General features: G+C 39.4%; 1 protein-coding gene across 6 annotated transcripts in view; it reads right to left on the bottom strand.

The window, feature by feature from the left end:
* LOC132391293 (paired box protein Pax-8-like) overlaps positions 1–24,086 on the bottom strand; it is a 59,511-nt gene that overhangs the window by 9,403 nt on the left and 26,022 nt on the right. For all 6 annotated transcript variants that reach the window (XM_059964265.1, XM_059964309.1, XM_059964301.1 and 3 more), the window contains 6 exons: positions 20,361–20,526; positions 15,824–16,021; positions 15,005–15,090; positions 11,713–11,841; positions 2,640–2,812; positions 1,811–1,934 (listed from right to left, as the gene is read on the bottom strand). In XM_059964265.1, the coding sequence (XP_059820248.1) occupies positions 1,811–1,934; positions 2,640–2,812; positions 11,713–11,841; positions 15,005–15,090; positions 15,824–16,021; positions 20,361–20,526 (876 nt within the window). The remainder of the gene's footprint in view (positions 1–1,810; positions 1,935–2,639; positions 2,813–11,712; positions 11,842–15,004; positions 15,091–15,823; positions 16,022–20,360; positions 20,527–24,086) is intronic.

The raw sequence follows: 24,086 nt of genomic DNA, 5'->3' as shown, positions 1-24,086 counted from the left end.
ACATGCCTGGTGATTCAATGGCATATTACTATTCATTGCAGGATTGTGGAATTGAAAATCAGTCTTTCTGGGTATGAGGCATGATAATGACCATTTCCAGGTTGTTTTGTATCCCTCAAAGAATCTACTCAGGCCATACATATGGCCTGGCATGATTCTTGTGGCAGGGATGCATGAGATCTCACCATGTATGGCTGAAATGAAGAGAAGTTTCTTACTAAAAGCTTAGGAATCTGTGGAATTCTGTACCCTGATGCTCAGCTTTTTAAACAGAGGCCAATGGATTTCTGGATATTAAAGCATATGGGATTAGTGCAAGAAATGCTATTTGAGGTAGTAGATTTGACTTGAACTTTCTGAACAATCTTAAGGGATTGAATGGTCTACTGTAAGCTCTTATATCCTTACTTCATGTAGGGATAGTATAGGAAACTTGGCACAATTTCCTTCAGTATAATGATGATTCTTACAATATCAATTCTAAACCATATTATGATTTTGCAGTCTGGAATTCTTGCAAGATATGTAAGGTCCTTTCCTAATCTCTTAATACACTGTTAAGTCTCCCTCCACTACTTTCTCCTCACATCACTTACTACTCCTGTCACTGTAGCAACCCAGCCACCATCCCCTACCTGCCACCCTCTCCCTTGTGTCATACTCTGAGAGCACTTTTCCCTGTACCTTCACCAATGTGTTGTATTGTCTCTTAACCATTCCTCCAGCATACTACCAGAATGTTAGTACCAATTTTTACCCTCCTCCCAGCATCTAATTTCCAACTGGGTAGACCATAACAAATGTTATCTCACTTCATCATTGCCATTTTATCAAAAATTTTAGGATGAATTAGAATTTCTAGGTACACATTCCAGCATGCTTCTGAGTGAAGTATGGTGCCTAGTGGGTAACTTCCCTAGAATATTGCCAATGCTGAATGTTATGGTACATTGGCAGGTACTCTTCCTTCTCACCTTTCTCAGCCCCACATATTTACTTAGAATCTGTCACAGCTAAATCAGTAAAATGAAGAATTCCATAATGTAACATGACATACAGAAAACTTATTTTTTTATTTTTCAAATGGGCCAAAATCTAAAGTCTTTTGTTCTTCTGCTGAATCTAAATGCAATTTTTGTTTGGATTTAATACTCAATCCCATTCATATACTTTAAACGCAGTTAAATTTTCCTCCACTACGCTCCCATCTATTTACTTACCACCCCTGGCATTGCACCAACCAATCTGCTATCCTCTGCCTTCTGGGCAACACAGTAGCATAGCAGTTAGTGTAACACTATTACAGTGCCAGCGATCGGGGTTCAATTCCCATAGTGTCTGTAAGGAGTTTTTTACATTCTCCCCATGACTGTGTGGGTTTCTTTGGGTGCTCTGGTTTCCTTCCACATTCCAAACTGGTTATGGATAGTAAGTTGTGAGCATGCTATGTTGATCTGGTTAGGGTTAGTAAGTTGTGAGCATGCTATATTGATGCCAGAAGCATGGCAACACTTGCGAGATGCCCCCAGCATATCTTTGGACTGTGTTGGATTTTGATGCAAACAGTTAATTTCACTGTACAGTATGTTTCAATGTACATGTGACAAATAAGCTATTCTTTAATCTCTGTGCAAAGAAGGTTTGAAGGGAATCTAAAATGAAGACCATATATACTATGTAGGGTATATAGTATACAGTATATTGCAATTTATAAGGCACTTAGTGTTTAGTTCTCTGCCTTACAATCATTTCCATATTTTCCCATTTAGTTGTTTGAACATAACATTGAGCCCTCTACAAACATACTCACCTGTCACTACTGAGTAGCCCTGTGATCCAGAGATATTCCTGCCTACTGGGGTGGCGGAAGAGGACAAACTTGGCTTCCCTTCATCCATTCCATTACTTAAGGTTGAAAGTGGATACAGAGGAGTCTGGAATATGAGTAGCACAACAAGATTGCAGCTTATGTTTTACAACATAGAAATAGGCCCTACAGCTCACCACGTCTATGCCAATCATCATCTATAATAATTGCACTTGCCTGCATTAACTCCATATTCTTCGATGCATCTGTATCTGTATAAATGCCTCTCAAAAATTTACTACTCACAGGCTTCAAGAAAACTCTGATCCTCAATAATTGCTTCATGTGCCAAAGACAGTTTAAAGCAATTACAGCCACATTCAGCTGTAAATGCTGCTTGGTACACTATTTACCACACTTGTTAAGTTTTCACTGCCAAAATTCTACCCAACTTTCCATTTCAATCATATCCTGTTCTAGCTTTAGACAAGATTACTCACTTTCCCCAGTTCTTTCTGATGTCTGTATATACTGAGATCTCAGAACCTTTATTGCAACTATTTAGCTGAATAATTTGGAACAGTGCTCCATGAGGAAGAAGAACAGATGACCTTTAATCTGAAAAAATATACTTCACCAATTTATCCTGATAACTGCTGTCTCAAAAACACACATATCAAGTGAGTGGAATGGTGAGCAGCTAGTTTAACTGAGTTCACGTAGGACATGCATCCTGGTGTAATAAATTTCTGCACAATGGTATATTTTGAATTTCAGTAGTTAACCACGACTTCAAACACAGTGCCAAGAGTGCTGGCTGTTCTTCACTCACCTGCTCTCCCTTGGTGTGACTGGCAGCTGCAAAGACCTCTGCATAATGCTGCCGTTCAAAGGCACAATCCAGGGCTTCAAGATGTTGGGCAAAAGCCTCGGTGCGGAGTTGTTTCCGAGGGCCCCCACTACTACTCTGGGAGTCAGCACTGATCACACAAATATCTTCCTCGCCTGCAAATGGAAGTAAATAATGTGCATTTATTGTGCCTAAACAATATTATATAAAGCTCAGTGATCCAATTTTCAATTTGATTCACATTAATACTAAAATCTGTCATCTCTGTGGTCTGTATTGACATGAATTATACATGCTTCTGTGCTGTTATTCGCCTGATATACTGTAACCTCTTGTGTCTATTGTCTTGTTTTGCAGTTTTTTCTCTCTTCACTCTTTGTATAATTTAAGTTTTGTATGTTGTCTGAATCTAAGTGCCTATGATGCCGCTGCAAGCAGGTTTTTCATTGTACCTCTACCTTACCATACTTGTGCACATGACCATAAACTTGACTTGAAATTTTAACACTCCTTAAATCACCTTAATTTTATGTCTATTTGTTTAACATGTATGCTCTTAATTCATTGCTTCAAACCATTACCTCTGAGCTTTAAGAAATTCTTCTTAAAGGTCTGAGATAATTCTTGCCAGTTCCCTGTAAAACAGCCCCAGATGCAGTGTATATGGATTTCAAATAACATTCAAAAGGATGTCGCACAAGCAATTATTATTTACATTTTCCACATTGAGTTCATTGGATGTGGAATGTACCATCTGAAAAGATTGGGAAACAAGTTCAATAATACCATTTTTAAAAATTAGTTATGTTATTAAAGAATAAAGAGTAAAAAGATTCATAGAACCAGCATGGGTATTTGAGAGCAAACGCTGATTAAATCGCCTTCTGTATTAGTTTGCAGTTCTGTGTCAGGTTTGAATGTTGGTGAGTGGAATGTCCTTCTCTTTGAAAAAATTACTCGACAACCTGCTCAACTGTGTGATTATAGTATGGGAATCGGCTAGCTAACACTGTACTACAGTAGTTAATGACAATAATGTGCGTTCTAGGCCCAGAAATAACACAATTTCTTCAGTCCAGATTTCTCATGATATGCCATATACAGGAGTGTCACTTAGCTTTTCAACAACTATAAGATGCTTCAAACAAAGCCTAAGAGAACAACGGTTGAGCATAGTTGAGCATGATCATTGTAATCAATAATGAGGCACTGGGGTTCAAATACTTATAAGTAATTCATTTCTTAAATTAGGCCTGTGATCCCTCAGCTGCCCCTCTTGCTACCGAGCACCCCCCCCCCAACCAACTGTTTATATCTATCGCCCCTTAGAAACTCCCACTGCCCCATGTGGGGGACAATATTGGGAAATTACAGGCAATGATCATAATTCAGAAGTATATCTAGTAAAGTATCTTGTAGTTCTTTAAGCTACCCGCAAAACATGGCCATATATCTCCAGCACCATCTTCCCTTTCTGAAACACCATTAAGTATGTGCCCAGCTTCGTCAATTGTTTCTCATTGAGCAACCCTCTGGAAATGACTTTACATCTACGCTGCACTGACTCCAAAACCAGTCTGTCCTTCCTCAGGTACAGAGTCAGGAGCACCAACTCAGCATTTTAAGATGGTCAAGCATGTTTCATAAAGACAATAGGTGCATAGCATAATCATTAGTCTGCTAATTCCCCATGAATCATCACCACCTTGTCTAAAAAATGAAGACAAACCATCTCTGTTCTTTATTTGTCTAATGTGATTGCTTTGTGCTCCATTCTTCTAATGACATCCTAATTATAGCCCCATTAGGTCAGTTGTTAAATGCAATTATCGATGCTACAGAAAGCTAACTAAGCTGATTTTGGGAAGGCTGGTCACATAAATATTACAGCTGACCTCACCAGCTATCAATTATTTCGGGCAAGGGGGTGTGGAGAACCCAAAGATTACTGCAAGCTAGCAGTATTTTTAGGAGGGTTGGTGTACTGGGGTTTACTGCATAGAATAGAAACATAGAAAACCAACAACACGATACATGCTGTGCCGAACATGTACTGAGTTTAGAAATTACCTAGGGTTACCCATAGCCCTCTATTTTTCTAAGCTCCGTGTACCTATCAAAGAGTCTCTTAAGAGTCTTTTGGATAAAAGAAAATTGGCTTAAAGGAAGAAAGCAGAGGGTAGTTGTGGAAGGAAAGTATTCTGCCTGGAGGTTTGTGACTAGTGGAGTGCTGCAGGGAATGTCCTGGGACTCCTGCTATTTGTGATTTTTTAAATGACTTGGATGTGGAGGCAGAAGGATGGGTGAGTAAGTTTGTGGATGACACTAAGATTGGAGGAGTTGTGGATGGAGCTGTAGGTTGTCGAAGTTTACAAAAGGATATAGACAGGCTGCAGAGTTGGACAGAAAAATGGCAGATGGAGTTCAATCTGGACAAGTGTGAGGTGATGCATTTTGGAAGGACAAACCAGAAGACTGAGTACAGGATTAATGGTCCTTGGGGTTCAAATCCATACATCCCTCAAGGTTGCTGCACAGGTTGATAGGGTAGTTAAGAAGGCCTATGGGATACTAGGCTTCATTAACAGGGGGATTGAGTTCAAGAGTAGAGAGGTCATGTTGCAACTCTACAAATCTCTGGTGAGACTGCACTTAGAGTATTGTGTTCAATTCTGGTCACCTCATTATAGGAAGGATGTGGAAGCTATGGAGAGGGTGCAGAGGAGATTTACCAGGATGTTGCCTGGTTTGGAGAACAAGTCATATGAAGCAAGGTTAGCAGAGCTGGGACTTTTCTATTTGGAGCGTAGAAGGGGACATGATAGAGGTCTACAAGATTATGAGAGGTATAGATAGGGTGAATAGTCAGTACCTGTTTCCCAGGGCACCAATAGCAAACACCAGAGGGCATATGTACAAAATTAAGGGAGGGAGGTTTAGGGGAGACATCAGGGGTAAGTTTTTTTACACAGAGGGCTGTGAGTGCCTGGAATGACTTGCCAGGAATGGTGATGGAGGCTAAGACATTAGGGGTATTTAAGAGCCTCTTGGACAGGCACATGGATGAAAGAAAAATTAAGGGTTATGGGGTAGTGTGGGTTCAGTACTTTTTTTTAAGGATTATATGGGTCGGCACAACATGGAGGGCTGAAGGACATGTACTGTGCTGTAGAGTTAAAAAAAAGACCCTATTGTCTCCAATAGGCGCCTCCACCACCATCACTGGCAGTCCATTCCATGCACTCACCGCTCTGCGAAATAAAGCTTACCCCTGACATCTCCTCTGTACCTACTTCCAAACATCTTAAAACTGTGCACTGGTGTCATCCATTTCAGCCCTGGGAAAAAGCCTCTGACTATCCACATCATCAATGCCTCTCATCATCTTATACACCTCTATCAGGTCACCTCTCATCCTTCGTCTCTCCAAGAAGAAAAGGCCAACTTCACTCAACCTATTCTCATAAGGCATACTCCCCAATCCAGGCAACATCCTTGTAAGTCGCCTCTGCACCCTTTCTATATTTTCCACACCATTCCTGTAGTGAGGTAACCAGAACTGAACACAGTACTCCAAGTGGGGTCTGACCAGGGTCCAATATAACTGTAACTTTACCTCTCGGCTCATTAACTCAATCCCACAGTTGATGAAGGCCAATGCACCAATATGCCTTCTTAACCACACAGTCAACCTGCGCAGTAGCTTTGAGTGTCCTATGGACACGGACCTCAAGATCCCTCTGATCCTCCACACTGCCAAGATTCTTACCATTAATACTATATTATGCCATCATATTTGACCTACCAAAATGAACCACCTTACACTTATCTGGGTTAAACTCATCTGTCACTTCTCAATCCAGTTTTGCATCCTATCAATGTCCCACTGTAACTTCTGACAGCCCTCCACACTATACACAACACCACCAACCTCAGCAAATTTACTAATCCATTCTTCCATTTCCTCATCCAGGTCATTTATAAAAATCACGAAGAGAAGGGGTCCCAAATCAGGTTCCTGAGGCACACCACTGGTCAATGATCTCTATGCAGAATATGACCCATCTACAACTGCTGTTTGCTTTCTGTGGGCAAGCCGATTCTGGATCCACAAAGCAAGGTCCCCTTGGGTCCCATGCCTCCTTACTTTCTCAATAAGCCTTTCATGGGGTACCTTATCAAATGCCTTGTTGAAATCCATATACACTACATCTACTGCCCTACCTTCATTAATGCGTTTAATCACATCCTCAAAAAAATTAATCAGACAGAGCTATGCTGACTATTCCTAATCATATTATCCCTCTCCAAATGTTCATAAATCCTGCCTCTCAGGATCTTCTCCATCAACTTACCAACCACTGAAATAAGACTCACTGGTCTATAATTTCCTGGGCTATCTCTACTCCCTTTCTCAAATAAGGGAACAATATCTGCAACCCTCCAGTCCTCCAGAACCTCTCTTGTCTCTATTGATGATGCAAAGGTCATTTCCAGAGACTCATCATTCTCCTCCCTCGCCTCCCATAGTAGCCTGGGGTTTATTTCATCCATTCCTGGTGCCTTATCCAACTTGATGTTTTCCAAAAGCTCCAGCACATCCTTTTTCTTAATGTCTATATGCTTAAGGTTTTCAGAATAGTGCACAGAGGGCAAAAATCCAGGGACACGCATTAACAAAATAAGTTCAAAACTGCCATTAGTTGGTAGACTATTTAATCTAGACTTAAATAAGGTGAAAGTTGCAGTGTGGTTAACAAGGAAAAGGAAAGCTTTTGATTTTAGGAGAAAATATAGTGTCAGATAATGCATTTGGAAAGATGCAACATGATAAAGGAACATACAGTAAGACCATAAGACAATGGAGTAGAATTACTTGTTGTGGCAAATCAAGTCTGCTCCACCATTTCATCATGGCTAATTTATTTTCCTCCTGAACCCCATTTTCCTGTCATCTCCCTGTAACCTTTGATGTCCTTACTAATCAAGAACCTATCAACCTCTGCTGTAACTATCCACAGTGACTTGGACTCCACGGCTTTCCTTGGCAATGAATTCCACAGATTCACTAACCTCTGGCTAAAGAAATTCCTCCTCATCTGTTCTAAAAGGACATCCTTGTACTCTGAGGCTGTACCCCCAGTCCTAGATCCTCCCCCCCCCCCCACACTATTGGAAACATCCTCTCCACATCCATTCTACTTAGGCCGGTTAATGAGGCTTCAATGAAATCCCCCTCATTCTTCAAAATTCCAGGGGGTACAGGGCCTGAGCCATCAAATGCTCCTTATGCATCAACCCTTTCATTTCCGGGATCATTCTTCTGAACCTCCTCTGGACCATCTCCAATGCCAACAATTCCTTTCTCAGATAAAAGGCTCAAAACTGCTCACTGTACTCCAAATAAATGGAGTAGAGGTGCAGAGGAGTAGAGTTACCTTGAAGTGTACATCCACAAATAATTAAAAATAACTGAACAGGTAGATCGGGTAATTTAAAAAGGCAAATTGGATGATTTCCTTTATTAGCCAAAATATAGAATATAAAGCCAGGCATGAAATGAGTACAATATTCATTAGGCCGCAGCTTGAGTATTGCTTACAGTTCTTGCTACTCCATTTCAGAATTGGAAAATGTTACATATAATAAAATATTGGATAGGCTAAGATTATTCCATTTGGGACTGGAGGTTAATTTTAGCCAGTGTATCAAATTGTGAGGGTCCTAAGTAAATAGGAAGGACCTACCTCTTTTCTTGGGGGTCAAAAACCAAGGAGCATTGATTTAAAGTAATTATGTGAAAAATAAGGAAAATAATTTTAACCCTGCTTGTGGATTTCACTACCTGGAAAGCAGGTAAAGAAAGAAATCCCTGAAAAGCTGCAACTAACAGAGCTACACACATAGTTGGAAAAGGTGAAAATAGGCTTGGTGGCTCTTTGTTGACCAGCACTGATTCAAATGCCAAATGACCTTCAGTATCATAAATTGTTATGCTCTTTGAAAAAAATACTAGTTTCAGTAAAAAGGATCATGAAATTGCCAGCATGGTCAAAAGCCATTTGGTTCACTAATTTCTTTGGAGAGGGGCATGGGAGGAATTTGCTCTCCTTACCTGGCTTGGGTAAGCAGTGACTCCAAATCCATAGTCCTGTCTTTTTAGACAGTCCTTAGGATCAAGGATGACTTGTGTCCACTCTAATTTTGTGGGTTTAGAGGTGACTGATGAGATCAATCTGCAAATCACTGATTTTTCCACAAGTGGTTCAGGAGATCCCTGATAGGGTAGTTATTCATCTAGTTTGTAAGCTAGTACACTCCTTTTGCTATTGAAGTTGGCATGCCATTGAGGCTCTTGATACCATGCTAAATGCTTCATGTCTACTTTGAGCAGCTGGAGGACAGAGATTCCCAAAAGTGTGGATGTTGCAATTATTTGAGAACACTTGAAGAACATCCTTGAATCTTTTCCTCTTTCTATATTGTAATCTCTTCCCACAGTGGAGCTTGGAATAGGGTTTATCTTGGGAGTTTGGTATCATGTACACAAATCATATCACCTGCCCTACAGGGTTGACTGAGTGTAACTAGGATGTATGTCCTGGAATATTGGCCTGGAAAAGGGCTCCGATGTTGGTTTGTTTATCCTTCCAGTGAATTTGGAGAAATTTGTGGAGGAATCATTGACAATTTCTCCACCGTCTTGAGATGCCTGTTTTAGATAGTCCAGGTATCTGAAGTATGGGCATTACTGCTGCTCTGCAGACCATGAGTTTTGTGTTGGTTTGAGGTCTTGATCTTCAAAGACCCTTTTCCTTAGCCAGTCAAATGTTGTGCATTAAAAATGTTGGAAAATCTCATCATCCATGCCTATTGATGCTGAGATGATTCTTGAAATATGGGATTTGATCACTTTTTTCCAGACTTTTGCATGCATCTTTATTATTAGAAGGCATCCCTATATGGCAGGGACAGGTCAGTAAGGGACCTTTGTTTGCAATTGATGATGATTTGGAGCTCAGCACACAAATATGTACAAGCATTCACCTTCAATCCAGTTGTATATACAATTTAGATTTGTTCAACTCTGGAAAAAAATTCTTAACTATCCTATGAAGTTCTCTAGTGAGCCTCTTGGTTATATCATGCAGCGGAATGTTAAAGCAGAATAAAACCAAACAAAACATCCAACATTCCTTTCAGCCATGGTCTGGGACATTACTGACTTTGCAGAATCCTTGTGACAAGCATCCTAGAGAATGTTGTCTCACTAAGGTAGTGGGACTAATCAAGCAACAGTCTGATGCATCCATTCACAGAACTATGCTTTAAAGACAATATGCCAGACTCCTCCATTACATCCCTTGTAATACCCTGGCCCACCAGCTTCACAGATGTATTAAAGATGCCTCACATTGGTATGCATTTGATAAATAGGCCGTAAGAGTCCTCAACAATAATACCAGACCTCATGAAAGTATTGTGAGGATGGAAAGCTCCTGCTGGTTATGAGCTGGTAGGTCAATAAAATGCATTGATAAATCAGCATAGAGTACGCATTAATTACTCTGAGCAGGGAAATTCATGGTTCACTACCAACATGGATGAATCCTGAAGGGCATAGCTTCCATCACGTGTGAGATTGAGGTTATGTTGATGGTACTATAACTAGATGGAACAAGAGCATAAAGAAAATACTCACACGTCAAGCTATCAACATTAATTGTGATTTTCTCTCTATGGCTGTTGTGTGACTTGTGTACTTCCAACATGCTCTATTTTTATTCCAACTAAATTCAGCCATATCGGTCTACTCTCAGTCTCAGAGAAGTAATGGAAGGGCTTGTTGAAAGCACTAACAAGTAATTTATTCATCAACAAATGTCCATTGATGCTGCTTTACATTTTATCACAATCTCTCAGCTTCTGACTACATCAGAGAATTGGTCTGAAAGGAAGTTGTGAAATGAGATGAAGGCCCTTGGCATCAATGGCCAAATGACAAGACAGCACCTAGGATGACAAGAATGTCTTCATTCTTTGTACCTCTTTATAAAGAAGATTTGTCTAGTTGCTGAATCATTCATATTGGGAAGTAGTAAGAAATAAAAGTAAAATTAAATAAATTAGAGAGCTTTGATAAAGTATATTGTTAGTTGGCAAAGGACAGTAGACATGGAAGTCTCTCCCACAAATAAACAGTACAGGGTAACCTGATCATTTAACAATGAAATTGAATTGTGTTAACTTAAACCATTAGCGTATATGAGATAAGGACATAAGTATAACAAAACAACTGTGATCTCATTGAATAGCTCATCACATCCTAGGAGTTAAATAGTCAACTTCTATTCCTAATGTCCTAGGCATTAATCAAGTAATTTATCAGCCTGTCTAAAGTTTTTAGCAGAGGGTTACATATATGTTTTGATTATAAATAATGAACAAGAATGAATACTTCCAATCAAAGACAAAAATTATACTTTAACCAGCAACTGGAATTACCACATGTTTTGCTATGAACCAATTTAGATTTTGATGGAGCTGCAAAGGAATTTCTAAAGTGAAACCTGGGCACTGAAAAGGCCAGTTTTCAAAACAGAAAATGCAGTATCCAATAGCAGAGCAGCCTATAGAGTTCTAGCACCTGTTGCATCTTTTACTTTTACAAGATAGATGTTAATTTATCTAGTATCTTCTATTTTCTACAGAAATTAGATAATAAAGATTCAAAATTTATTGGATATCAGGCTGTGATCCCAACACTGTTCCTGTTCAGTTGAAGCTTAGCTCTTCAGAGAAATGATGTCAACCCTAGTCAGAATAACCTGGCTAAGATATTAAATCCCCATCTTGTCCAGCTATGGTTTACTAATGATTATTTCATGGCACTACATCACATCATGAAAAAAATCACATTAGCAATGCGGTGTTTACAAACATCTAAAATCTTTTAAAAAAAAACAAAACAAAACTCAGCAGTAGTTTGTGATCAGGCTGAGAATTATCGTAGAATCAGCACCATTTCAATCGAGACTCAGTCTGGTTTTCTTACTTTCAGCCAGTTTCCTTTTGGTTTCATTACTGGATTGTACAATCCCAAGAAGACCATTAATGGAATAGGATGAACCCAGGGAATCACTGGGTGGAGGAGATTCTGGGGGTGTAACTGTTGAGTTGGGCACTGGAGGAGGAAAAAACAACAAAATTAAAGATCAAGATTATTCATTTACCCAATCAATCAAGTATCAGTGAGCCTAAATACTGATTCTTTAAAGGGTAGTAAATTTATAGCAAACTTTATGGCTGCAGCTAATCTTGACCACAGGAGACTTTCACTTTATCCAAGATTCACTGTATTGAAATCAAAATAAGAGCTTGCTTAGTCTTCCTATTCCAGGATACTGACAACAACTGTATGCAACCTATTATCTACCAAGTTGACTGTAGTGAATTCAGCATAATTATGGAATCAGTTTGTAAAACTCACTATTATAGGTGTCATAAAATTGTACAGCTTGAAAATAGGCCATTCAGTCCCCTGAGGCAATGCATTTTTCCATTGGACAGTTTTGCATAATGGTTGATTGGGTGAGTTGCCCCAATGACTATTGTCCAGTACCACTCACATTTACGGTGATGAAATGCTATGGCTAGCATTAACTCCTATCTTAGGAAGGATCTGGACCCACTACAATTTGCCTATCACCACAATAGGTCGACGGTGGATACAATCTCATTAGCTCGTCATACAGCCTTGGATCACCTGGACAGTACCAATGTCTACAACTCAGCATTTCCACAGTCTAGGGTTCTTCTCCCATGGGAGTTGAGGGGTAGGGGGGTTGGGGGTATACCCCACTGAATGTAAATATGAAAGAACAGAGTGCCATGTGGGTGGCAAAATTTTGAATTTTGAAGATGTTAAAATAGTAATGGTAATAATTGTAAAGAATTGAAAGTCATTGAATGGTTGTTGTATATAATTTTATTTTTGAATAAAGTATATTTTGTTTAATAAAAAAACTCAGCATTTATCACAATCATTCCTACAGTTCTGATTTTTAAAAAAGCTCCAGAACCTGGCCTTCTGTATCTCTCTTTGCAACTGAATTCTCAACTTTCTAACTGGAAGGCCAAATCTGGACAGATTGCAAATAACATCTCCACCTCACTGACGATCAAGATTGGCGCACCTCAGGGACGTACGGTTTCCTACTGCTTTACTCTCTCTACACCCATGTGGCTAGGTACAACTCAAGTGCCATCTATAACTTTGCTGACAATACAATTATTGTTGGCAGAGTTTCTGATGATGACAAGAGGGTGTACAGAAGCAAGATATATCAACTAGTTGAGTGGTGTCACAGCAACAACCTTGCACTCAACATCAGTGAGACCAAAGAAGTCCACTGATTGTGGACTTCAGAAAGGGTAAGATGATGGAACATACACCAGTCCTCATAGAGGAATCAGAAGTGAAAAGAGTGAGCAATTTCAAGTTCCAGGATGTCAGTATCTCTGAGGATCTAACCTGGACCCAACATATCAATGTAGTTACATACAACAGCAGCTATATTTCATTAAGAGTTTGAGGAGATTTGGTTTGAAATTTCTGGTATGGAGCGGCTACTGCACAAGATTGAAATAGCCACAGAGATTTGTAAACTTAGTTTGCTCCATCATGGGCACTAGCCTCCATAGTATCCAGGACATCTTTAAGGACCAATGTCTCAAAAAAGCGGTGTCCATAAATAAGGATTCCCATCACCCAGGACGTGCCTTTTTTCTCATCGCTACCATCAGGATGGAGGTACAGAAGCCTGAAGGTACACACTCAACGATTCAGGAGCAACTTCTTTTCCTCTGCCATCTGATTTTGAATGGACATTGAACCCATGAATGCTACCTCACTACTTTTTATTTCTATTTTGTACTACTTATTCAATTTTATTTATACATATATTTTACAGGACATATATATGATTTCATGACATATGCCAGTGATATTAAAACTGATTCTGAATCTGGGTGCTAGTTATAAATGACATACATAAACCTCAGTGCTTCATAATGCCATTGAGCCAATATTGCCAACATATTCATCCATTCTGAAAGGAGCACCAGAACTAAGCATGAGTTGGTGATGCCTACTGTCCTTGGTCAATCAGTAAGGGCACAAAAATATAATTAAGGTTATATTAGGAAAAATGCCATCAACATCCCTTCATGATTGCTGAGTTTATTGGTAACCTAGCCTGCGTAATTTTAGGCGTCGATAATGTCAATCCATAAAAATAATGCATTTATCTAGCAAAGAGTTATGGATGTCTACTTCTACCATCTCTATAACAACAGAGAATTAAACTATTTTGTTTATCAAGTCTATGCTGTTTCTCAGAACATTCCCATCAGTCCCATTCTAGCACTTGTAAGCTCTTCTCTCTGATGTTTCCATCAACGCCAGATGTTTCAAAAAGGCAACAATGAACCAAATTGGCTAGTTTTACTGAAAGAATGCTTGAAAGGAAAAGGGTTTTTCACAGCTATTAATGGAGTGAGGTGGAAGTGGCAAAGGGTGGATGGGTTCAGAAGGAAGTTCCAAAAAGAGATTTCTGAGCTCTGTTTCTAAATGGAAGGGAGGGAAGGAATGAAGAGATGTGGGAATGTTCAGAGGCAGAGCTGGGGGTGGTGGTGGTGGTGGGGGCTCTGAAATACACAGAATCAGTTCAGTTATAGATGCACTGAGAAAAGTGACCATAAAAATATTTACAAATGATCATTTGGGGTTCTGCACATTGAGAAGTGGTAGAATCTGGGGAAGTAGATGGAAATGTGGTGAGAATGGAATAGGTTACAGTAGGATTAATGTAAAAATTGGAGTTTAATGGATGATGCAGACAATGGGCTGAAAGGCAAGTTTCTATGCTGTGTCAATGATTTTATGATGCAGCCCTGGGTGCAATGATACTTTCAAACTTCACAAGCAAAGGTCCTTTAATCTGCTAGTGAGTTGAGAATCAGCCCTACAAACCACAGAATGTAGCTAAATTTGCCTCACTGCAGGATAGTGTTAAATATTCAGCAATCCACCCCCACACACAATTTAAAATACCGCTGTTAGTGAATATAATATAGAGAAAATCAGAGCATGAAAATTAGCCTCATCTTTGTGAATTTATTGTCTTTATTATATGTCATGAAACTTGTTGTGTGATGTAATTAAGATATGAAGATGTGGATCTTACAGAACACTATTCTTCATAGAATGTACTGGAACAAATTAATTGAACAAAGTCATGAGACAAACAACATCCCAGAGCATATTCTGACTTGTGTTTACTCACCCAAAGTGTGTCCAGGACTGAGTCTTGTCCCAGAATGGTCTTCAAGAGGTAGATGAAATGGTTGTTGAACTTTGGTTCTTATAATTCTGTAAACAAAGCAGAAAAGCATAACATTTAACTCATCACTCCTTTTTCTTTCCTTAACAAGCTGCTTTTCCTTATTCTGTTGCTGTTTATTTCTTCTTTCTAAGTTTTTGCCAATCCCATCTACCCATTCATCATCAAACCTGCTTCATTAGCAGCAAAAAGCACTGCTGCTATGTAGAGTGGATTATTTACCTCTATGTGGACTGCAACCAGCATGAACAAGGACCATTAGAACCCGACTTCTAATCCTTTTGGAACCAGGTCAAAGTGATTCCATGTCAAGACCACTCTCTAATTTTATTTTCAATTAAACTTGCCAGAATAAATCTCCCTGGTATCATTATTTTCAAATTCACTCCTCCACAGTCTTCAAATCCCCACTGAGCTATGGTCCACGGCCACAGATAGTACCGTAACCACAAATCTAGACAGTATCAGTAAATATTCAACACAACCAAGTACAATTCAGTTCAAGCACACACTTTTCAATAGGATAAGTGAGAAAAAGCAAGAGAATTTAGTGTAATGAAGACTTTATTTTGTATCTATCTCTGACTGGGAGTGCCGTGCAGTGTGGAGTATTAGCTGCCTTGCTTTATTGGTTGATATTCACACATCGGTTGATAATAAACAGAAAATTCCATATTCTTACATTCTTCATCTGCCTAAGTACAAAATTCTTTGAAAAACAGAGATATGCTTAGCCTGAATATAACAGCTTACAATTCATACCTATTAATGGAGCTGACACTGGGTACCGTGTCATTATTACATATTCCTTCTGCAAGCAATCGGTCCCGAATCTCCCATGCAAACATTGTAGGATTCTGCCGCTTGTATTCTGCTATCTTCTCCACCACAGTTGGCGTCGCAACCTTTGGTTTTGAGCCACCAATGACTCCAGGCATAATGCTGCCTGTTTCGTAGTACCTGCGACACATTTCAGAGCATAAAGGATGAAACACTTCAGCCTGTGCATGGATCATGAAGCAGCAAACACGTCCTTTTTTTGATTGACTATACTTTATTTAGGAAAAAGATGCCAATCTTCAGTTATCAGAATCTGGTTTATTATCATTGACATACGTTGTGATTATTTTTGCAGCAGCAATACAGAGCAATACACAAAAGAAATTACTATGTTACAATAAGAAATATAAAAATATAAATAAACAATGTAAAAAGAGAGCAAAATAATGAGGTAGCATTCATGGGTTTATGGACTGTTCAGAAATCTGATGGCAGAGGAGAAGAAGCTGTTTCAGACTCCTGTAACTCTTCTCTGATGGTAGTAATGAGAAGAGGGCATGTCCTAGATGGTGTGGGTCCTCAGGGTATGGTAGCATAGTGGGTAGTGTAACGCTATTACAATGCCAATGACCCAGGTTCAATTCCCACTGCTGTCTTTAAAGAGCTTGTATGTTCCCTTCTTTAACTGTGTGGGTTTCCTCCCATATTCCAAAGACATACAAGTTAGTAGGTTAATTGGTCATATGAATGCAATTGGGTGGTGGGGGCTCATTGGGCTGGAGCGTCCTGTTATTATGCCGTATCTCTAAATAAAAATAAAATTAATGATGGATGCCTTTTGAAGATGTCCTCAGAAATGAAAAAGATTCACAAATCTTTCCTCTTATTATTTAGCAGTTCTCCTGGCAGTCAGGGGGGTGACATTTGCAACTCATTACCCCTTCATATGTGGCCCTCATCCTGTTCTGTGTTTCAGTGTATCTTTACTTACAGTATTGTGCCTTGTGGTATTCTGTGGGCAACAATCCAGTGTAGTTCCTTCTTTTTCTTGTTCGCAACACTAGGCAAATTAATCTAACTAGAGATCAGTTCTAGGAGGAACTGAAAGAAATTCTTTCCAAATTAAACATGAAGTCTTTGTTTCTTAACAGATGCTGCCTGAACTGCTGAGTGTTTCCCGCACTTTCCACTTTTATTTCAGATGCAAAATGTTACAGAGAAATAGGGTAGAGTTCTATAAACACAAGTAGGTTCCAATCACCTAAATGTCCACTTCTAGTGATTCTGGCTGAAGCTGTAACTGCAGGCAGCAAGTTAAACAGACAATGCAGAAAATAGGAGCAAGAGTGGGCTATTCGACCTTTTAGGTCTGTTCCACATTCAGCACGATTTTGATTGTTTTCATTTCCTCTCCATATCTCATAATCCATTTGGTATTAAGAACTACAGTATATCTCCTTGAATATATTTGCTGTCTTGGCCTCCACTCTCCTCTTTGTAAAGAAAACGTCCCTGGTCTTGGTTTTCTTGATGCGCCTATTCCTGTTAGACACTAATGGGTTTTGATGCATTTCCTCTCTCATTCTGCTACTCTCCAGTGAATGTAGGCCTAACTGATCCAATCTCATACATCAGTCCCACCATCCCAGGATCAGTGTAGCTCTCCTTCCATGGCAAGAACATCCTGTACAGCTGTAGCAAGAAAACCTTACTACTGCACTGATGGGCAATATACTTTTGCCTTTCTAACTGCCCTCTGTACCTGAAAACAACAGTTGCACAAGGAAACTGAGGTCTCCTGGCACCTTATCTTTTCTCAATTTATCATCTTTCAGATATAAGTAAGAAATAAAATCCAGCTCCCTGAGTTTACAAGCAATGTGAATAACTTTAATCAATGTTAACTGCATAAGCATCTGTCCACTTAACCAGCATTTAAATCACATTGGAGCCTTTTTGAATCCTACTCACAGTTCACATTCGCCCCCAGCTTTGTGTCAGCTGCAAGCTGATTCCATTTTTTTTTCATTGCCAACATTAGGTGTACGTGTCTGTCATCTACCGCGTTTCTCCCCTTCATTTTTAAATAGTGGGCTTATGTTTTACACCTCCAATTTGTAGGAACGGCTTCAGAGTAGAGAATCTTGAAATACGACCACAAGCACACTCACTGTTCCCAGGGCCACTTATTTTAGTCCTCTGTGATATAGATTTTAAAGTCTTGGGATTTGTTGGCCTCTAACCCCAATGGTTGCTTAGCACTTTTTTTTTACCAGTATTGATTTCCTTGACTTCTTCCCTCTCTCTATACCCTTATTTTCCTAAACATGTCTGTGAGGTTATTTGTTCATACTTTGTGAAAGATGAACCAATGTACATGTTGAATTGTACTGTCATCTCTTTGTTTCCAGTTATTATTTACCTACTTTTTGAATGTAGAAAACCTATATTTCCATTCACTTCATATATTAGCTAAGACTCACTGTGTCACAAAAAATTTTAAAAGTGTGTTTGCTATGTTCAGTGGATATGTTTCATTCCACTGTCATTAAAAAGCCTTTAGACTCAGCCTTTATGTTCCCTACAATCTTCCTGTTATTTGTTGTATGGGAAACTGCTTCCAATCATCAGACCAGCTGCTTTTTTTTCTTTGACAATTTTATATTTCTCCCCTATCCTTAACTTCCTATATTACCCTCAGATTAATCCAATTTCATAACATTGTGCTGAACAGAAATGATTAATGTATATATCCTTTAAATATTATTCATTACCTATCCACCATCAGTCTATTTAGTAAAATTCCTCAATGCTTCATAGCTAACCCAAGCCTAATACTTTCATAACAGACCAGGCAGCATCTATAGGGAGAAGCGTTGTCGACATCTTGGCCTGAAATGTCGACAGCACTTCTCCCTATAGACGCTGCCTGGCCTGCTGTGTTCCACCAGCATTTTGTGTGTGTTGTTTGAATTTCCAGCTTCTGCAGATTTCCTCATGTTTGCTAATACTTTCATAATTTCCTTTGCTCAGATTCAGGATCCCAGTTTCTGATCCTGCTTCATTTTTTTTAAGAATCAATTCTATCATGCCATCATTGGTCTTTTTTAAATAATCACACACAACCATTATTCTTTTCTTATTGCACCATCACAGTCCAGGACAGTTTTTTCTCTAATCTGCTTTTCAGTGTCTTGGTCTAAGAAAACATTCCATGAATTCCTCCTCCACATTATTTCTGCTGATTTAATCAATTTGTAGATTAAAATCTCCTATGAACACAGTTGTATGTTGGTGATGCATTCCTGCAAAGCCTATTGGCAGGAACTACATCTAGCTGCTGGGGGACAACTGCTTCTTCCTTCCCTGGCTAAGTAACACTGAGGGAATTGTAAAATTTCTGCTACTAATCCCCTGAGATCAATGGAGCTCCACCCAGGATTCAAGCCCAGAATCAACTTCTTGTGCATGTTTTATTGCCATTCTCACCTTGGCAATGCATTTACATTGAGCAATTTATCTAGACTTTGGAACATTACCAGGATTTGTCATACAAGGATATTAATTTTCCTGAACCCTCAATGGGTCAGACAACATGTGATTAGAAAGAAAAACAAAGTTAACATTTCATCAGATGAAGGGTCAATCTGAACTATTAACTCTGCTTCTCTCTCCATAGATGCTGCCTGATTTACTGAGTGTTTTCTGCATTTTAGAACATAGAACAGTACAGCACATGAATAGGCCCTTCAGCCCACAGTGTTGTGCTGAACCAATACAATTAGTATTCAAATGGCCAACTCAACTAATCCCTTCTGCTTACACAATGCCCATTTCGTTCTGTTTTACCCCCTCACAGTCAAGTGCCTATGTATCTCTTAAAAGTCCCTAGTGTATCTGTCTCTACCATAATCTCAGGCAGGACAGTCCAGACACCCACCACTCTGTGGAAAAAATTAACTTTCTCACCTTAAATGCATGCGCTCTGTTATTAGACATTTCAACCCTGGGAAAAAGACACTATCTACTCTATGTATGCCACGCATAATATTATAAATCTCTATCCAATCTCCCCTCAGCCTCCACTATTTCTGAGAAAACAACCCGTTTGCCCAACCTCTCGTTACAGCACATGTCCTCTAATCCAGACCATATCCTGCTAAACCTCTTCTGCACCCACTTCAAAATCTCAAAATCTTTCCTATGTATACAGTTCTCCAAATGTGGCCTAAATATAGTTTTATAACTTCCTGACTTTTGAACTCAATGCCTCTGCTAATAAAGGCAAGCATGTTATATGCCTTCTCAGCCACCCTATCAACCTGTGTAGCCACTTTCAGGGATCTATGACCTTGGATCCCAAGGTTCCTTTTCTCATCAATAGTGTACTGTCTCATTACATTTGACTATCAAGATGCAACACTTTTATGTTTTTCTTTCAGATATCTGGGATCTGCAGTTTGCTGAATTTTGATAATTCCACTGAAAGTTGTTGATTTCTATAAGCATTGTTTCCTACCTGCCGAGGATTTTGCTGACACACCCGTGACTAACCCTGAGCTGCCGAGAAATGTCACAAGGCCGTACTCCTTGATGTGCAAGGTCCACGATGCGCTGCCTTACCACATCGGGAAGTGGTCTTCCATTCACAAACATGCCTCCTAGTTGATTTATTCCACCGTGTCCTGAAAAAGAAGAGCATGAGCCATTTAAATCTGACTTAATTGGATTGGTCAAAGTTTGTGATTGGTAATTGGTTGAATATTGTGTCATGTATGGAGATATAGTGAAAAGCTTTGTTCACATGCCATCCAGACAAATCATTACATACTTAAGTACAATGAGGTTCTACCAAAGGTAAAAAAATGAACAGAATGCAGAATGTCCTGATACAGTTACATACAAGTGCTATACATATAGACAAATAAGATGCAAGGGTCATGAAGAGATAGACTGAAAGATCAAGTATTCAGCTTTATCATATAAAAGGTTCATTCAAGAGTCTGATAAAAATGAAATGTAAGCTGTCCTTGAATGATCTATATTCTCAAGCTTTTGTATCTAATGCCTATGGGAGAGGGGAGAAGAGGGAACAACTGGGTTGGGAGGAGTCTTTCCTAAGCAAGTGGGAAGTGTAGATAGAATCAATAGGAGGAAAGCACATTTTTGTGATGCACTGGGATGTGCTCACTCAGCACCTTCTTGTGGTCTTAGGCAACCAGTTGTTGTGTAAAGTTGTGATGTATCCAGATTATGCTTTCTCTGGTTTGTAAAAATTGGTGTGAGAAAATGCCAAATTTCCTTAATCTGTAAAGGAAGTAAAGGCACCGATGTATTTTTTGGGGTACCAGCTTCTTGAAAGGCAGTGCTGTTTTGAAGTAGATAATGATACTTTTTTTCTACATTTAAAGCAAAATTTTGTTCTGTGTGGCTCTGCCTTAAAGACTCAGCCCTGACTTCTTCACTGTATTCATTTTCCAAATATTTTCTCCCTTTTTTGTTTCCCTACTGTTAAATACATTACTCTTCAATGGAAGGGGGCTAAATTGTGGCATATATACTCAGTGGCTACTTAATTAGGTTTGGGAGTGTAATCTGAGTGTGTGGCGCATGGCCTAGTGGATAAGGCATCGGTCTAACAATCTGAAGGTCACCGGTTCAAGCCTCAGCTGAGGCAGCGTGTTGTGTCCTTGAGCAAGACACATTGCCCTGCGATGGCACCAGTGCCAAGCAGCTTGGGTCCTAGTGCCCTTCCCTTGGACAACATCGGTGGCGTGGAGAGGGGAAGGCTTGCAGCTTGGGCAATTGCCGGTCTCCCATACAACCCTGCCCAGGCCTGAGCCCTGGAAACCTTCCAAGGCACAAATCCATGGTCTCATGAGACTAACGGATGCCTATTGAGTGTAATCCGATTTAGACTTCTGCTGCTCCAGCTCATCCACTTCAAGGTCCGATGTGTTCTGCACATCACTGTTAATTGAGTTCCTGTTACCTTGAATCAGTCTGGCCATTCTCCTCTGACTTCTCTCATTAACAAGCTGTTTTTGCCCACAGAACTGCTACTCACTGGATGTTTTTATTTGTTTTTTTGCACAATCTTCCGTAAACTCTAGAGACTCTTTTGCATGAAAATCCCAGGAGATCAGCAGTGTCTGAGATATTCAAACCACCCCATCTGACACCAACAGTCATTCTCCAGTCAAAGTCACTTAGATCACATTTCTTCCCCATAGTGTTGTTTGATCTGAACAACAATTGAACCTCTTGATCATGTCTGCCAGTTTTTATGCATTGAGTTGCTACCACATGATTGGCCGATTAGATATTTCCATTAACAAATAGGTCTATAGGTGTGCCTAAATAAAATGGACAATAAATGTACATTTCCTCTAGAAAATGGATACTAGCCTGGACTTATAGTAATGTTAATCACTGTGCTCTGATAATACACTCTTCATGGAGTCCAGAACAGATCATGCAAGTGGTGTGTCAGTTCCTCAGAACTAATGGGGAGGAATCTACTCCAAGAACCAAATGCAAGGTTACACCTAAGGAAAATCTTCTCACTTATCGTGATTGATACACATTTTAGTATATTTTACACATTACTAGGTTTTAATTCTTTTAATAGTTTAAATGGATTTTAATGTTTTTGCATGTTTCAGAGATATTAAGAACATATTCAGTTTCAGTAGTTCCAGAATCTGGAGTGTTTCTTCTTTTGACAGTTGCCTGTACCAGGGAGGGTGCTATTTTTGTAGCTTAATGGGCAGGAATCCCCTTGGCATCTTCGTCGCATGTAATGATATTCTACCTCCATCCAGGGTGTCCCCTGGTTAAATGTAGTCAGCTTCCCTTTACCAGTTCCCAGTCCTTTGGAAGTCAGTAGTGAGTTCATAGTACAAAAAGCATTGCACCTATTTACATATTTTAGTGTCAATTTCAAACATGTTCAGCCATTTCCTGGAAGCTACATTCACTTTCATACAGATAAAGTTTTTAAAAACTATAGTAATGTTGCTTTGGGAGTCCAGATCTCATGAAGTCTTATAGCATTATGTCAAATATGATTCCCCTGTCTCTCATTTACTATTCTCCATCAGCTGATAAGCCAGTTGTTCCACAGCAAGAACACAGAATGTACTATGGATAGGGGATTTAAGTATCCATTCGCCACAGGAGGCTACAACTGACCGAAGTTGGCTGAATTCTCAAGGATGTAACTTCTTATTGTGGGTCTGTGATAGATAATGAATCAACACAAAGGGTATATTTACTTGAAGTTGTCCTTACCAATGCACTTGTGACAGATTAACTTGTCACAATATCATTGGTAGGAATGACCATCACATGGCCTTTGAGGAGACAAAGTTGTTTTCATATTGAGGAGATCCTCCATCTTGTTTTATGGCATCACAGTTGTGCTAAATTGGATGAACTTATAACATATCTGCAGTACTCACAATGTGATGTGCGCCATCAGCAATGGAAATGCACACCAACACAGTCTATATCCTTATTGTTCAGCAAATTCCTTGGCATCAGCATCTCAGAAGATCTATTTTGGCCCAAAGCATTGATGCAATAATGAACAAGGCATATCAGCAGCTCCACTTCATTTGGAATTAAGGGTGATTTGAAATGTCACCAAAGACTCTTGTAATATATATGTGGTAGAGAGCATGTTTGTTTCACTGTGTTGTAAGGAGGCTCAAATGTGAAGGATTGAAAGAAGTTGTAGACTCAACCCTCTCCACTATCGAGGACATCTTTAAGAGGGGTGCCTCAAGAAGGCAGCATCCATCATTAAGTATCTTCACCATCGGGATGTGCCCGTTTTGTGTTACTACTGTCAGGGAAGAGGTACAGGAGCCTGAAAACTCCTACTCAATATTTTAGACACAGCTTCTCCCCCTCCACCATCAGATCTCTGAATGGTCTATGAACTCATGAGCTCTACCTTATTACTCATCTTTTGCACTATTTTCTTAACATTTTTAATCAATACTAATTTTGTCTTGCACTGTACTGCTGCAACAAAACAACAAATTAGATAACATATTTCAGAGATGATAAATCTGATTCTGATATACTTCACCCTACCATTACTAACAAGAAAGGATCTCAACCCTGGTTCAAAAAGAAGTGCAAAAAGATATGCCACATGCTAAAATTGAAACTAAAACAGAAAATGCCTAAAACACTCAGCAGTGTTTTCAGCTGAAACATTAGCTCTGTTTCTCTT

Source organism: Hypanus sabinus, chromosome 1, assembly GCF_030144855.1.
Source record: "Hypanus sabinus isolate sHypSab1 chromosome 1, sHypSab1.hap1, whole genome shotgun sequence".
Classification (NCBI taxonomy): Eukaryota; Metazoa; Chordata; class Chondrichthyes; order Myliobatiformes; family Dasyatidae; genus Hypanus; species Hypanus sabinus.
Note: the sequence above shows the minus strand (reverse complement) of the source record. Positions and strands in the feature narration are given on the sequence as shown.